This window comes from Hipposideros armiger, unplaced genomic scaffold, assembly GCF_001890085.2.
Source record: "Hipposideros armiger isolate ML-2016 unplaced genomic scaffold, ASM189008v1 scaffold_213, whole genome shotgun sequence".
Classification (NCBI taxonomy): Eukaryota; Metazoa; Chordata; class Mammalia; order Chiroptera; family Hipposideridae; genus Hipposideros; species Hipposideros armiger.
The window spans coordinates 1,311,526-1,326,625 of NW_017731563.1; the positions used below are offsets into that span (position 1 = coordinate 1,311,526).

The window sequence follows — 15,100 nt, forward strand, 5'->3', positions numbered from 1 at the left end:
GAACGTAAGTTTGGTCCTCCTCCAACTGAGAAAACAATCCGAGACTGGCTACGGGAAGAAGAAACCCTACTGAAAACACCATGGCAGAAGGCCATGAGAGGCAATATATGAAGACAGTGATTTGTCATCAGACACTGATGAGGACAAGCTAATGGCTGGGAGTTTTGACAGTGATGAGGAGTTGTATGAATTTTATGATGAATAAAACTTGAGTTCAATAACTTTATGTAAAGTTATTGAATTTTTCAAATTTCGGGCCCCAAAATTAAGGTGTGTCTTATACATGGGAGCATCTTATACATGGGGAAATACGGTAACAAGCAAACAGTGATGTGGATTGTGTTTCAAATCATTTTGGGATTCATATTCAAACAAGCCAAGTGTAAACTTTTTTTTGAGACAACTGGGGAAATTTGAATATAGACTGGATATTAGATGATAACAGTGAATTACACGTTGTTAATATTTGCAGTGTTGAAAAAGTACTTTTTGAGAGTATTTACTTGGTGTAAAGAAAATCATGTAAGATATGATGTCTATAATTTAAAATGACAAAACATATATCTACGAATAAAATAAATACAGGTCTTTTCTTGAGAAAATTTTAGCACTGTTGAAAGCCTTTTATTTTAGCTATTGGCAGCTCAGCAGCAGTGCAGCGTGGGGCGGGAATCAAACTGGCAACCCTGTTGCTCAGAACTCGCACTCTTGAGCGAACTCTTAACCAACTGAGCCACTTGGCCGGCTCTTGTTGAAAGCCTTTTACGGAGAACTAAATAACTAGAGAGAGATGCCATGTTAATAAATTGAAAGATTCAAGAGCATGCAAGTGTCCCTTTTTCCCAAATTGATAAGTAAATTTGGTATAATTGCAATCAAAGCCCCAAAAGGCTGCTGTTGAGTTTTGGTTGCTGTGGCTGGTTGGTTAGTTGGTTGGTTGGTGGTGGTTGATTGGTTTAGTGCAGGGGTCGGAAAACTTTTGAGATGGAATGTACCCAAAGAGCCTCATGTGGCTTGCAAGCTGCAGTTTGCTGACCCCTGGTTTAGTGGAACTTGACAAGCTGGCTCTGAAATTTATAGAAGTATAAAGGACCGAGAATAACCATAACCATTCTGAAGAAGAAGAACAAGGTAGGCAGGCTTGACTTACTAGATACTCAGACTTCTTATAAAAGTGTAGTAATGAAGGTAGTATAGTAGATTTGTCACAGAAATATACAAAGATACCAGAGTAGAGAGTCACAAAACAGGCCCACATGTATATAGAAACTTTATATATGACAGAGTAACAATGCATGTAAGTACTGCTGGGACTGTTAGTTATCAGTATGTTTAAAAAATGAAATTTTCTTCTTACCTCATACCATATACCAAAAATGAATTTATACTCGTATCTCTGCTTCATACCGTACACATCAGTTTCAGGTGGATTAATGGCTTCAGTGTGGAAGTAATTTGGGATGGGGAAGACTTTGTGAAAAAGTCACAAAATGGCAAGCCATAAAGGAGAAGATATTTGAAACAATTAAAAATACTAAATTTTGTAAATGAAAACATACCAATCAAAGAAATAATTCATAGACTGGAAGAAAATATTTGTGTAACGTTTAACAGGTAAAGGATTAAGATCCAGAATATATAAAGAATACTTATAAGTCATTAAGAAAAAGATATCCTAATTGAAAAATGAGCAAAACACTTAAATAGCTATTTTATAGAAGTAGAAACAGGAATGGCCAAATACTCTATGAGAAGATGTTCAACCTCAGTAGCCAGGAGCATGCATTTTAAAACTATAATGACATATTTATATCTACCAGATAGCTACTCATATAAGTATAAATTAATGCAACTTCCTGGAACATAATTAGTGAAGTTGAAGGTATACCTACTATATGGCCTAACGATTCAGTTTGTAGGCCTGTACCTTGGAGAAACTCTTGCACAGGTGTCAGAATGTACCTAGCAGCATTATTTTAGTAGTAAGAAAAACAAAACAACCCAGTTATTCATCCATTTGGGAATGGGTTAAAACAATTGCTGTATGTTATTTTATACTGCAGTGAAAATGATCAGTATGAGTCTCAAAACATATTGAGAAGAAAACATAGTTTATTAATAAAGTATATATAAATTTCAAAAGTATGCAAAATAAGTGAAGGATTCATATATGTAGCAAAATGATAATAAAAGCAAGGCGATTTTAAACATAAGATTTTAGGATACAGGTTATTTTTAGTGTGGAGGCAGTGGAATAGGGGAGGGAGCTTCAGACGTGGATATACAGTTCCGTTGCTTAAGCTGGATTCCCAGATCTTTATATCATTTTCATTTACAGATGCATTGCATATAGCCTTTTGAACGTTTGAAAGAGTTAATAACCATAAAATTAGTTGTATTACAAAAGCTTTCTTAATCATCCATTCTTCTATTTCATAGCATTGATGTCAGGAGACTGTTTCCATATTTCCAACATAAATCTCTGACCTTTTTCTTGTCATTTCAAACTACCTCATGCCCTTCTTTTGTTTTATGATTTCATTGTGCTTCATAAAGTACATGCTGAAATACATGTGTCCTGAAACATCATTGTCACCAATATACCACTATTGGTAGGAGAGCATTTGAAAGTGTTGGAAAATTTTTGCAGCAGGAATTCTCTGTTTGTTTTCAGGCTATTCCTTGGTGCCAGTGGTATAAATCTGTAAATAAACATGTTTTTTTCTATGCATATGTGTGAATAGCTTGATTTTTCTCCCTTGCCTTATCCACAGGCAGGTGAAAGACCAGAATAAGAAGGTTGCAAATCTGAAGCACAAGGAACAGGTGGAAAAGAAGAAGAGCGCGCAGATGCTGGAGGAGGCCCGGCGACGGGAGGACAACCTCAATGACAGCTCCGCACAGCTGCAGGTTAGAACACGAAGAGAGCCTGGAAGGTCGGATGAAGACCTCTCACCCATAATGGCATGTTGTTTGTCTCTTCACCTTTATCCTCTTCTTTTTTCTCTTTCTAACCCTGCTTGCTGCCTTCCTCTTAGACCAACTATTTAGCAATAAAAGAATGGCTTTAAGTAGAAAAGGCAAGTTTTATTCCACAGCTTTGTGAGGACATCTCAGCATAGGAGAAAGTTCATCTGGCTTCAAGTTGATCACACTTAATTGGTAAGTTCAATGTCAGTTTAATGAGTGGATCCTGTTGAATTTTAGGGTGGTCAGTATAACTGTTTGCTATTTCCCTTCATTAAAGTGCATTGCTAATCTTGGTTTGTGTCTGTGTTTTAACTTCTTTTGTCCATTCTTCCTTTCCCACCCTTTTTTCCCCCCACCTATCTTTTCTATTTTCCCCTCCCTCTTTTGTTCCTTTCTTTTTAAAAAATTCGGTTTAGAGAGCATATTTCACAGTCACGCAGGATGTATAAACTATACTTTTTAACTTCAGTGACGTGATAATTAAGTTAAAGCAGGTTCAATAACAGTAGTAGCAGTGATCATATGGTAAGTGCCAATTACGTGTCCAGTCTTTGAGGGTAGGCACCGGGCATTCGTTTTTTCTAACCTTCACCGCCGTCTAGTGGTGTGGACGGTTTTGTGCACAATGTACAGATAAAGGAAATAGACCCAGAGAAATCAAGTTAATTAACCTAAATGTGCATAGCTTTCTAAGTGGCTCAGCCATGATTCTAACAGACTTCCGGATCCCAAGCCTGTCAGAATGAAGGTTTAAGTGTTAGAGAAGGATACCATGAACTTGCTAGAACCCTCTGAAACTTGTGCTGACACTGGTAAGCCACTGCCAGATTGTTTTTCTCTCATTACAGCTTCTAATCAGGTATGATGGAGTGTGTAGACCACAATTGCATAATCTTGATATTTTCAGTGGGGAAATTTGGAGGAGTTAGTATCTGCTATAAGCCAGTTTTAGGGTTTCAACATATTCATTTCAGACATGAAAATCCGAATTAATTTCTTTTTTCATTCCTTTTTATTTAACTTTTAATGATTATAAAATACCCATTATAGAAACAGTATGTTTCCTCAAACACACCAACTTTTGAAAAAAGCAGCATACTAATTTTCCCTCACAGTTGACACTGTCAATTTTCTCTTCTTCCTCCTTTTTTGTGTGTGCCAAATCTCGTAAGTGGAAACTATTTAATGTTTGTTTTAATTTCTATTTCTCTGATTACCAGTGAAGCTGAGTATTTTTTCATAGCTTAAATTTTTATTTGTTTATTAAGGAAATCAAATCTCTCTCTCTTCCATGGTGTCTTTTTTCCTATGATTTTTTTGCTCAGTTTTTTCCCCATTTTGGGAACATATAAAATATTTACCTATAAATCATTTTCAGTTGTTCTAGGCTTTCATTTTCTACTTTTACTTTTTAATTTAAATTATTCTGAGGGTATTTTGTGTGGTGACGATCTTAATTTTCTTCATTGCTGACAATTTCATTGCACTATAGGAAATTATTTCATTGCTTCCAAAGTAAGTTTGATTTGGCATCTGTATATTTTGTGAAATTGCTTAATAATTAGGCTGTTTCTAGTATTTCAATTTAACCTCCCTTCTTGAACTAGGATCACATTTTTTTAATTATAGAAAATACTTATTTTATGATAAGATAAGCCCTTCTATATGTTAGTCCCTTAACTGTTTCATTTGTCTTGTTTCTCCCTCAGCCCCCATTTTATTGTTTTCTTCCAGTCTGTCTTTGTAAACGGAATGGTGCCTCTTTAATCTTCTACCAGTTGTTATGATAACACCAAAAGTGCTTTCATATGTGATCTCTTATTTCCACCATATATAATCCAAGAGATAAGTAAATTAAATTATTTACTTATACTACATATTTTTATGTAATTTTTATAGAGATGCATAATATTTTCTCTACATTACATATAGAGAAAACTAGTTTAGAGTGAGTGAATGACTTTGCCAGCGTGTCTCAGTGAGTGATAGATATTTAAGATAAAGTAATGAAAAATGGGAACTGATAGCCATATTCAAGATACACATGGATGTCATTCATTCAAACATAGTGAAAAGAGTACTGGACTACAAATAGGGTACTTTGGACCTGGTCTCAGTTCTTTTATCAACTAGCTCTGCTACTTACTTCTTGGCAGCCTGACTGCAGGTGACGGCCCAGTGGTAGTGAGTATCGCTGGCACCCAGACTGTGATCTCTCTTTATATACCATATTTGCCGGCATATGAGACGACTGGGCGTATAAGACGACCCCCTAACATTTCCACTCAAAATACAGAGTTTGTTATATACTCGCCGTATAAGACTTTTGCGAGTGTGGTAAAATCGCATAATAGCAAAATCGCGTAACAGCCGAGCATACACCCAGCAGCGCTGCTGATGCCTGAACGGTATGTGGAATGAAGTGGGCGGGCATCGGGAGGCCACTATGGCACGGGGCAAGCACTATGGGCAGTCTATCTGAAGTGTACCTGGCGTATAAGACGACCCCCCACTTGGAGGCATATTTTTCAGGGCCAAAAAATCGTCTTATACGCCGGCAAATACGGTATGTGACTTCCCACTAAAAGAGAAGCTCGTGATTCCTGGAGAAATGGCTCATATCATTCATGAGGGAGTAGAATCGTAGAAAAGCAGTTGATTGAGAATGTATAGTTTTAAAAATTCCTTTTTTTTTACACAGTGATTCAAATTACAAGGAAGGTAACCTCAGTGGAGCACAACTGAGGAAATAAATCCTCTTAAACATTGGGTTTAATGTTTAATTTTCAATTTTCAGCACCAGGGTTAAAAAAATAAAAGCTTCTTAGGATATTAGAACTGGAAAGGTCCTTGTGTTTCTGATTAAAAAAGAAAATCTCTAAAAATTGGGTTAGATTTTCGTAGTATTGACAGACATCCCTGTATTTTCCTCTCCAGGGAAAATTGTCTTCTGGGAACAAGCCAGAAATACATACAAACGCTCATTCCTTCAACTATTAATATTAGCCTTAAGGTAGTTCTCTTCTCTAAGGAAACCTTCCCTTTTTTAGCAAGCATTTTGAAAGATGAGTTGCTGGAGTGGACTTCGTGTATTTTTGTTGTTTTGTTTTGCTGGAATTTTCTGCCCACCTCTATCTTTGTGATTCTTCCTGTGAATCCATGAGACTGCTGCTCCCTGTGGTACACTGACTGCTTCCAGCACAGGACTGAAATGCACAAAACAACTTAGCAGTAAAAAAATAAATGCTCGAGTATAAATTGATTCATAAATGTAAGTGGACGAGTGTTGAAAGTGATGTATTATGTCACTGCAACATATTGACATTATCAATTATATGTCATTAAACAGCTAAACTAGCTGAATGATTTACTTTCTGTTTAACTGCCTTTCTCAATTAAAGGGAGCAAATGCTAAGGAACTGGGGCACAATATCAGAACCCATATATTTTCTCCTGTTAACACCAGCATTGCTAACCTAAAAATTTTTATTCCTGATTTCTTTATTGTGTTTTAAATTTCTGAATATTCATTTGGGGCCATCTATTGATGTTTTCATGAAGTAGGAGAAGTAAAGGGAAGGAATTATTTTAGGATTTTAGTGTTTCTGCTATAAACATAATTCTAAGATTAAAATACATTCTCATGTTAAAAAGAAATACTTTATAATTAATGGTTTGAACTTTGATGGGTCATGAATATTTAATTTTTATCAGATGTCACCTTGGCTTCCAAAGGTTAATTCTACTTACCATGTTAACAAACACACAATGTGTTTTCTTTTGTTCATAAAGATTAAAATTTGATTTGGACTAGAAGGTTCATTTTTACCTTTTGTAATTCAGTGACTGCCAGTTATGGTGTTAAGTTCATCCATTAATTTCACTCTTCCTGGTAGAAGTTACAGTTTTCCACAAAGATTTGTACAGCTTTTTAATTTACCTTTCTTTATTATAAAAAACAAAATACATTTTAAAAAGTACATAAAACACATACACATAGTGTAAATAATACACATGAAGTGATTGTCTCAAGGATATTACTAGCATACCAGAAATCATATGTATATATCTTCCCTTCCTTCAGACAGAATCATTATTGTGACTTTTATTGTTCTTTGCTTCTCTTTTGACCTGAATACGTATTAAATAAAAAGCATAAGTTAGTTTTGCATGTTTTAATTTTGTATCAATGGAATCGTATTTATTATTTTGTGACCTCTTTTGTTCAACATCATGTGTGAGATTTATGCATGATTGTTGCGCATAGCATTTGTACTTTTATTGTTCGTGCTGTACTGTGGCTTTCTTTTTTATTCAAGATTCCATATTTTATTTTGAAAGTTTTCTGAAAAGATAGCTGTTTCTTTCCAATTTTCCATTTTTTGAATACTTCAGATGGAACCGAAAGTATTCATTTCTGGCAGAAAGTGAGTTTGGAAACAGATTACTTTGTTCTTGACTCAACACATTAAAAATATTCTGAAGAGATTAAACAAATTCCTTACATATTAAAGGAAAATGATACCCCAAATGGAGGGAATCTAGGGCTCCCATAGTCTCTAAACACTGCATTTGTTTATCCTGGCCTTAGTTATGAATGCCCTGTCTTAAGATAATCACATTGCTACTCGGTTGTATCCTGATTGTACCTTTGTGTTTTGGACAGTTATTACTCTGAGCTGTATTAACTGTTCTCAACCTTTTTGGTTTTAGAAGTTCCTTGATACTCTTAAAAATTATTAGAGTCCCCAAAGTGATTTTTTTTGTGTGGGTTATAATTATTATACAAATAGGCAGTTACTTAATGATTCAGCTGTCCAACATCTACATGTATCTGATACATCTCCAACAATACAATATACATACGCACAAGGTTTCTGCAATATTAGTGGTAATTGGAGACAACCTAATTGCCCATAGGTAGGAGTGTGCTTGCATCCACTGTGGTACATCCACACATTGGAGACTGGTAGCTTTTAAAAAGAATGAGTAAGAGCTCTAACTAACTGATATGGAGTGATTTCCAGGACATTCTGTCAAGTGTAAAAAAGAAGCACAAAAGACATCTATTGTATACTGCTGATATGAAAAAGTACAGACATACCTTTTTTTCAGAAGAAAACAGGAAGGATAGACTAGAAACTAAAGAAACCAGTTATTGTCTGTGAGTGGTTGGGAGAGGAGTGGAAAGAAGGGGGAAATGGGATTGGGACAGTAGGTTTGAGAAAAAGTGACACTTCTCTCAGCATATCTTTTGGTACAGCTCTGACTTATAGAACCTCAGTAAGTTTCACGTACCCTTCATAAGCTCTAAAAACAAAACAAAACCAATCAGGCTGTGTGTTACGGCGGGGGGGGGGGGGGGGAAGGGGAGGAGTGAGGCTGAGGGGGCGCTGACCCAAAAAGGAATACAAACACTAACAAACAGACCTGTTTTATAAATGAATAACATAACCATCCCNGCAGCCCAGCTCCAGGTTGAGCTGTTGCTCAGCATGTTAGCTGTGGAGGGCAATGTCACTGGCCCTCATATGTGGGATCCGAACCAGGGCCCTCTGGTGTCCCAAGCCAGTTCTTAACCATCACGCCACTCGGCCGGCCCTATATGCTTTCTAATGTGAGGCATTATGAAGTATACAACACCATTATTTAGTATTTTGACCTAAAATGTTGAAACTGAATCTGTTTAAGTCTTTAAAGCTAACTTTCAATATCTCATGAAAAAAGCAGGAGATAAAGAAACAAGTTAAATGACACTATGAAGAAGCAAACAGACAATCTAAAATGTGTCATTTTGCAGATTCTTTGCCAAGTCAGTGACATTTTAATAAAAGGGGGCAAGAGGGCCGACTGAGTGGCTCATTGGTTCAGAGTTGGCTTGGGAGCACGAGTTCTGAGCAGCAGGGCCGCCATTTCTGATCCCACATGGGCCAGTGACACTGCGCCCTCTACAGCTAAGATGGTGATCAACAGCTTGACCTGGAGCTGGGCTGCTGTGAGTTGCCAGCACTGGCATAGGCTGCAGTGGGCTGCTGTAAGCTACTGTGAGTGGCTGACAGCTGGCGTGAGCTGCCATGAGCGGCCATCCAATGGCCAGCGACCGACTGCCTCACCCGGGAAGAGCGCAATGATCATAATACCAACAGGGGCCAGTGTAGCTCCGTCCTCCACAACTAGATTGAAGAACCGAAGGACAGCAACTTGTCTGTGCCCCTTCCCCAATTCCCCACCACTGTTCCCTTCCCCCAATTCCCCAATATAATCTTAAACAAAAAAAGAAAGTCACACACACACAAAAGGGAGCAGGGAAGGAGGTGAGGGACTGTTCTCTAGATACTTGAAGGAGTTACCATATTTCCCCATGTGAAAGACACACCCTTTTTCAAAAAATTTGGGGTCTAAAAACTGGGTGCGTCTTATACAGTGGTTGTAGGTTTTTTACTTGCATTTCCCACTTTTTCGCGCTTGTTGTCTTTGCGTTCATTGTTTCGCACTTGTTACCGGTATATTACGGTAGGTTACGTTTTGCCATGTTCTGCCCAGAAATGGCTCAGAAAAGATTTTCGTACAGTGCTGAATTCAAGTTAAAAGTGATNCTTTTGGTACAGCTCTGACTTATAGAACCTCAGTAAGTTTCACGTACCCTTCATAAGCTCTAAAAACAAAACAAAACCAATCAGGCTGTGTGTTAGGGGGGGGGGGGGGGGGGGTAAGGGGAGGAGTGAGGCTGAGGGGGCGCTGACCCAAAAAGGAATACAAACACTAACAAACAGACCTGTTTTATAAATGAATAACATAACCATCCCCAAAGGTGGGTAGGGAAGAAGGGAACTAACCTGAGAGTGTATTTGGAAGACATTTTCTTGACTGAATACTATAAAGTGAAGGCAAAAAGAACTTTACATAAATATAATCTAGCAGTAAATGTGTTTTTCATTCTGAAACCACATTATATGTACACTAGAATTCAACAAACAAATATGTTATAGATAATGAGTGCTGAATTTTTCATTGTTTGAAACAGATGTGGCAAAAAAGCCGGAAGGCTTAAATGAACCCTGTGGTGTGGGACCAGAAGCAGAGATAGTATAATAGTGAACTCATGGTATTTAATTTACATGCAGATAGATATAGAGATACTGATGTGTATATACTCATGTGGTTATTATACATGCATACATTTCCTAACTCTTCCATTGAGAAGGCTTAGAAGCAATAAGCATAGCTAACACCCAGATACTCATTTTTGTACACCTTTCTCCAATCAAATGAAACAAAGTCTCTTGGAAAAGAGGTTGATTCCAGCACCGGAGCAGGGAAATTACACAGTGAGCCTGGATGACCTTGTGGTTTCAGAGAGTAGGGACGCACGAGCTCAACAAAAGGATCTCTCACAAGACCTTTGGATCTTACAGTGTCTTAGGTACATACGGGCTATTGTAGGACATCATTATACAATAGTTGGTGAAAGTGTTTCTAGCCTGGTCTGGACATACTCTCACTTAAACTCTTCTACAGTTCAGTGATATTCACATATAAAGGATATGAATGATAAAAACAGTGAGGCATGTATTTGTGGTTATCATGTTTTGCCATTGTAGTGCCTCTTCTGTTGATATTCTGCATTTAGTTTTGCCCGATTTCCTGTTTCCCTTACTCAAGAATTTAGCTCTGGAGCCGGCCCCGTGGTGCGTTAGTTAAGAGCTGGCTTGGGATGCCAGCTCTGAGCATCAGAGCCCCGGTTCAGATCCCACATGTGTGCCTGTGACACTGTCCTCTACAGCTAAGATGGTGAACAACAGCTGGACCTGGAGCTGGGCTGCCGTGAGTCGCTGGCGACGGCATAGGCTGCAGCCCCTGCTGCAGTGGGTTGCCATAAGGTACTGCGTGTGGCCGGCAGCCAGCGTGAGTGGCCGGCCGGTGTGAGCAGCCAAGAGCCACTGTGAGCGGCTGTACAGAAGCTGGCGACCAATCTGCCTCATCCAAGAAGAGCGCAGTGATAACAATACCAACATGGGCCAGTGAAGCAACATCTTCAACTAGACTGAAAAACAAAAGGACAGCAACTTGTCTGTTCCCCTTTCCCCAATTCCCCAGCGCTGTTCCCCTCTCCCAATTCCCCAATTTAAAAAAATCTTGAAAAAAAAAAAAAAGAATTTAGCTCTGTATAGTTAAATTCAGTTCTGAATTTTCATTAATGCTTTCTGTAAGCCATATTTCAATTTAATTGGGTAAATCAAATTTCAGAATAATCTGTAATTGTCTTCCGTAAATAGTTACAGAGTGCCTATTATGGAACTGTCACTGTATTGAATGCTGTGAGGATAGAGATAAATAAGAGATAGTTTTTCCCCTCTCTGAAGATTACATATACTTATAACTTTTTTTGTGTGGATATTGCAAAAGGTGTGTTAAGGTTCAATTCAGAGTAATGGCTGTATGAAGAACTGAAATTAGGTAAATCCCAACAACAAGCGCCTCCCACATAAACATTCTATGGAAGCATAACCTTAGCTAATGTGACTGATGCTGATTTGGGGGTTAGAAAAGCTCCCTATCGAAAGCCTACTCATCTTTTAAGGTGAAGATCAGTGCTCCCTCCTTTGAAGTCTACTCAAATCCTCACGGTTGGAATTAATCACACCCTCTGTTGTAGTTCCACTAGTGTTTATTTCTGCTTTGGTTTCAGGCCTTATTTTTTCTTACTTGGTATTATATGCTAATGATTTTTTATGTTGTTTTCCCCATGTACTTGACCTTGGGAACCGTGTCTTGGTGCTTTGTACACAGTTGGTTCTCTATAACATGTTTATTGATTTTAATTGCATTGACAGATGTCAGGAACTGTCATTCACAAGCATCTTAGCCTGGCCTTTGGAGTCTCCCATCATCCGAACCCTTTAAGTACAGCTAACCCTTGAACAATGCAGGGGGTTAAGGGTGCATCCCCCCTGCCACCTCCCTGCAGTTGGAAATCCTCATATAACTTTTGACTCCCCAGAAACTTAACTTACTAATAGTCAGCCTACTGTTGACTGGAAGACTTAGCCATAACATAAACAATTGATTAACACATTTTGCATATGTATTATATACTGTATTCTTACAATAAAATAAGCTCGAGAAGAGAAAATGTTATTAAGAAAAGCTAAAGAAAAAAACATTTACAGTACTGTACTGATGATGTACAGTATGATAAATTTATGTTGTATGTCTACAAGATGAGTTGTCTGTGCATTCATGACATACCTAGCCTTTTCTTAGTTTTTTTGCTATTTCTAGAATATGCAGTTCATCTGCAAGTTTTTACAAATTGTCGCAAATCTCCAAAAAATTTTCTAGTATATTAATTGGAAAAAATCTGCATATAAGTGGACCCGCGCAGTTCAGACCTGCGTCGTTCAAGGTCAGCTGTATTTCTAAACTCATTTCTAGGTGAGATCCTCAATAGTGTTGCTGCCCTAGCTTAGGCAAGCTGACGGTGCTGGTGTTTCTTAAGTGCAGCTTATTGGTTTCCTAATCTGTGCTCTCCTATTGATGCAGAATCTTTTTCCTGTTGGTTTCCACTTTAACCACCTAAAGATCCTGGCTTACCATTAACCTCTGTTGATATACTCTTCCCTGTTCTTGTTATTGTCTTATCCATTGTTCCTCAGCCTGTATGTTTAATTGTACTTTATTGTTTTATACTGTTTAATACACTGTTTTATAATTGTTCCTGTGTGATTTAATCATGTTTTCCCCCTTCTGTACCAGCTTATATCGGCCTTAGGGTAAGGGCTATTTTTAAAATTGCTCTTTAGCTTTTCTTAAACAATATTTTGCATAGATACCTAATAGTTCATTAATTGCAACGATAATTGTTACAAATAATAAAAACGCAATTTAAAAATTTAGTTACAAATTTAGAAAAAACTTTATATCATGATACTATATTTAACATCCTAATATTCTCTAAAATTTCATACAGTACTCTTTAAGGGTCTCACATATTTTAGCAAAGGAAATGTCCTCTTCCCTCAGTTGAAATATTTACCTTGTATATTTTTATTCTCTAAACAATAGCACTCACTTTGTCTTTTGACAAAACTACAAGTTTTAGTCCCGTTCTAATAAGGCAAGGTAGATGGGCCTGGAAGGGGGGCTCGTATTAACAGTGGCTTAGTGATTTGTTTTTATTTATAACAAAGATAAGTATCTGAATTTAATCTTGAGAGAGGGTACTGTCAGAGAGATTAATGGGTCTGTTGAAAGAACACTGGATCCTACGTGAGTCAGCTCTTCTGAGACCAATAAATACTAAGAATAAAGTTCAAAAAAAGTGAAAACAATAGAAATAGAGATAGGGAAAAGCATTTTAGGCATATTCTTTTCTTAAATGCAGAATTAGTGAAATGTTTGTTTTTCTTTCAAATTTGATTTGATTTGCTCTACCTACAAACAAAATTTCTTCCATTTGGGTAAGACATTGTGTTTTTCCTTTCTGAAGTGAAGACTACTTATCCTTGGTTTTCACATTGGTCATGGGGATAATTATTTACGTAAACCTTTTTAAAAATTAAGATTCTCTCACATCTTTCTAGAAACAGTATGAGATGTGTCACATGCTAGGTACCTCTAATATATTAATGTTCTTGTTTTTGTCAAAATAAATTTTAGTTTCTTCTTAACAGATGTTCTTCTTGACCTATTTACAGATTTAATGCTGTATAATTTCTTCCTTTTTAATTATTTTTTTTCTTGGCAAACAGGATTTTTTCTATCTGGAATACGGGCATGGGTAGATTTTTATGGTGTTCTTGACAAGGTATTAAGTGGGGTTAGGATTATACTGAAAGAATGTTTATTGATAGTACTAATATGTAGTGGGTTTTTGTTTTTTTGTTTTTATTGTTAGTTTCAGGTGGCCAGATGGACTCATGTCTTGTTAGGGAGACCACTTCATAGTCGGTGTAGAGGCCTGACCACCGCACTGTATTTCTGAAGCTGATGTTGAATACTGTTGTATATAGTGTTAATATGTAGCGTGCTAAGCCATTTCTTAGAGTTAAGTTTAGCCCTATTGTATGGGAACTTTTGGCCACATCCTTTGAGGTTATTATAAGAATGCTAACCGTAAAATGCTGAGCGGTTAATGTTACATTTGGCACTAACATTCTTATCAGTAAATACTGCGTCCTCAGCTTAGTGAAATGGGTGGTTTAATTCTTTCCTATATTATGGAAACTCCTTCTTTGCATTTGGAAAGTGAAGTCTCCAATAAGATTCTTTTCATTTTTAAAAAAGAGAGAGCTGAAGCAGACAAACATATAGGCCCTTTGCCAAGACCTCAAGTGTGAGAGTCAGCCTCTTATGGACCACATCAGTTGTTACTAGTTTAAGTAAAAGATTATCTTTAGGATTTTTGGTAAAGGCTTTGAAAATTTATGCTTGTGCTTTTTATACACATACCAGTCAGAGAAGACATGTCTTAAGATTAGATAAACCCCATGTCCTTGTCCAAGTTTCTCATAACCAACTACCAGAATTTTGATGATGAGAACCTGGCCAATACCGGGGATGCTAAAAAAAATGTATACACATGACTTGTATTCACCTTTTGTTATTAGTATATGTTGAGTATTACAATTTTAATGCAGTTTTTTCCTTTCTTAAAGTGTGCACATTTTTTTGGCACCCTCTGTATTATGGGATTTTTGTACTAGATGCCCTGTAAAAGTTATTTACGTAAATCACACACACACACACACACACACATATATATATATATATATATTTCATTGTCTTTAATGAAATAAATCTGCTTTTGTTTTGACTTTGATTTTTAACAATTGAGGTTATATCAGAGTTCTGCTCCAACTGGGGAAGATATTTGAGGGTCTTTAGAAGAGAAGGGGGAAGAAAATATCTTTAAATTTTAATCCAAAGCATTTCCTTAAAATAAAAAGTTGTTGGTATGTAACCAAATTCTCTGTTAGGCTAGCTTTCTTTTCTTTCTTTTTTTCAAAGATTTTTATTGGGGGAGGGGAACAGCATTGGGGAAGGGGAACAGACAAGTTGCTGTCCTTTTGTTCTTCAGTCTAGTTGTGGAGGACGTCGCTTCACTGGCCCATGTTGGTATTATCATTGC

General features: G+C 37.1%; 1 protein-coding gene across 1 annotated transcript in view; it reads left to right on the plus strand.

Annotated features, from left to right (window-relative positions):
• Nucleotides 1–15,100, plus strand: part of ERC1 (ELKS/RAB6-interacting/CAST family member 1) — a 543,350-nt gene that overhangs the window by 236,651 nt on the left and 291,599 nt on the right. The window contains exon 13 of the mRNA XM_019654119.1: nt 2,775–2,910. Coding sequence (XP_019509664.1) covers nt 2,775–2,910 — 136 coding nt within the window. The remainder of the gene's footprint in view (nt 1–2,774; nt 2,911–15,100) is intronic.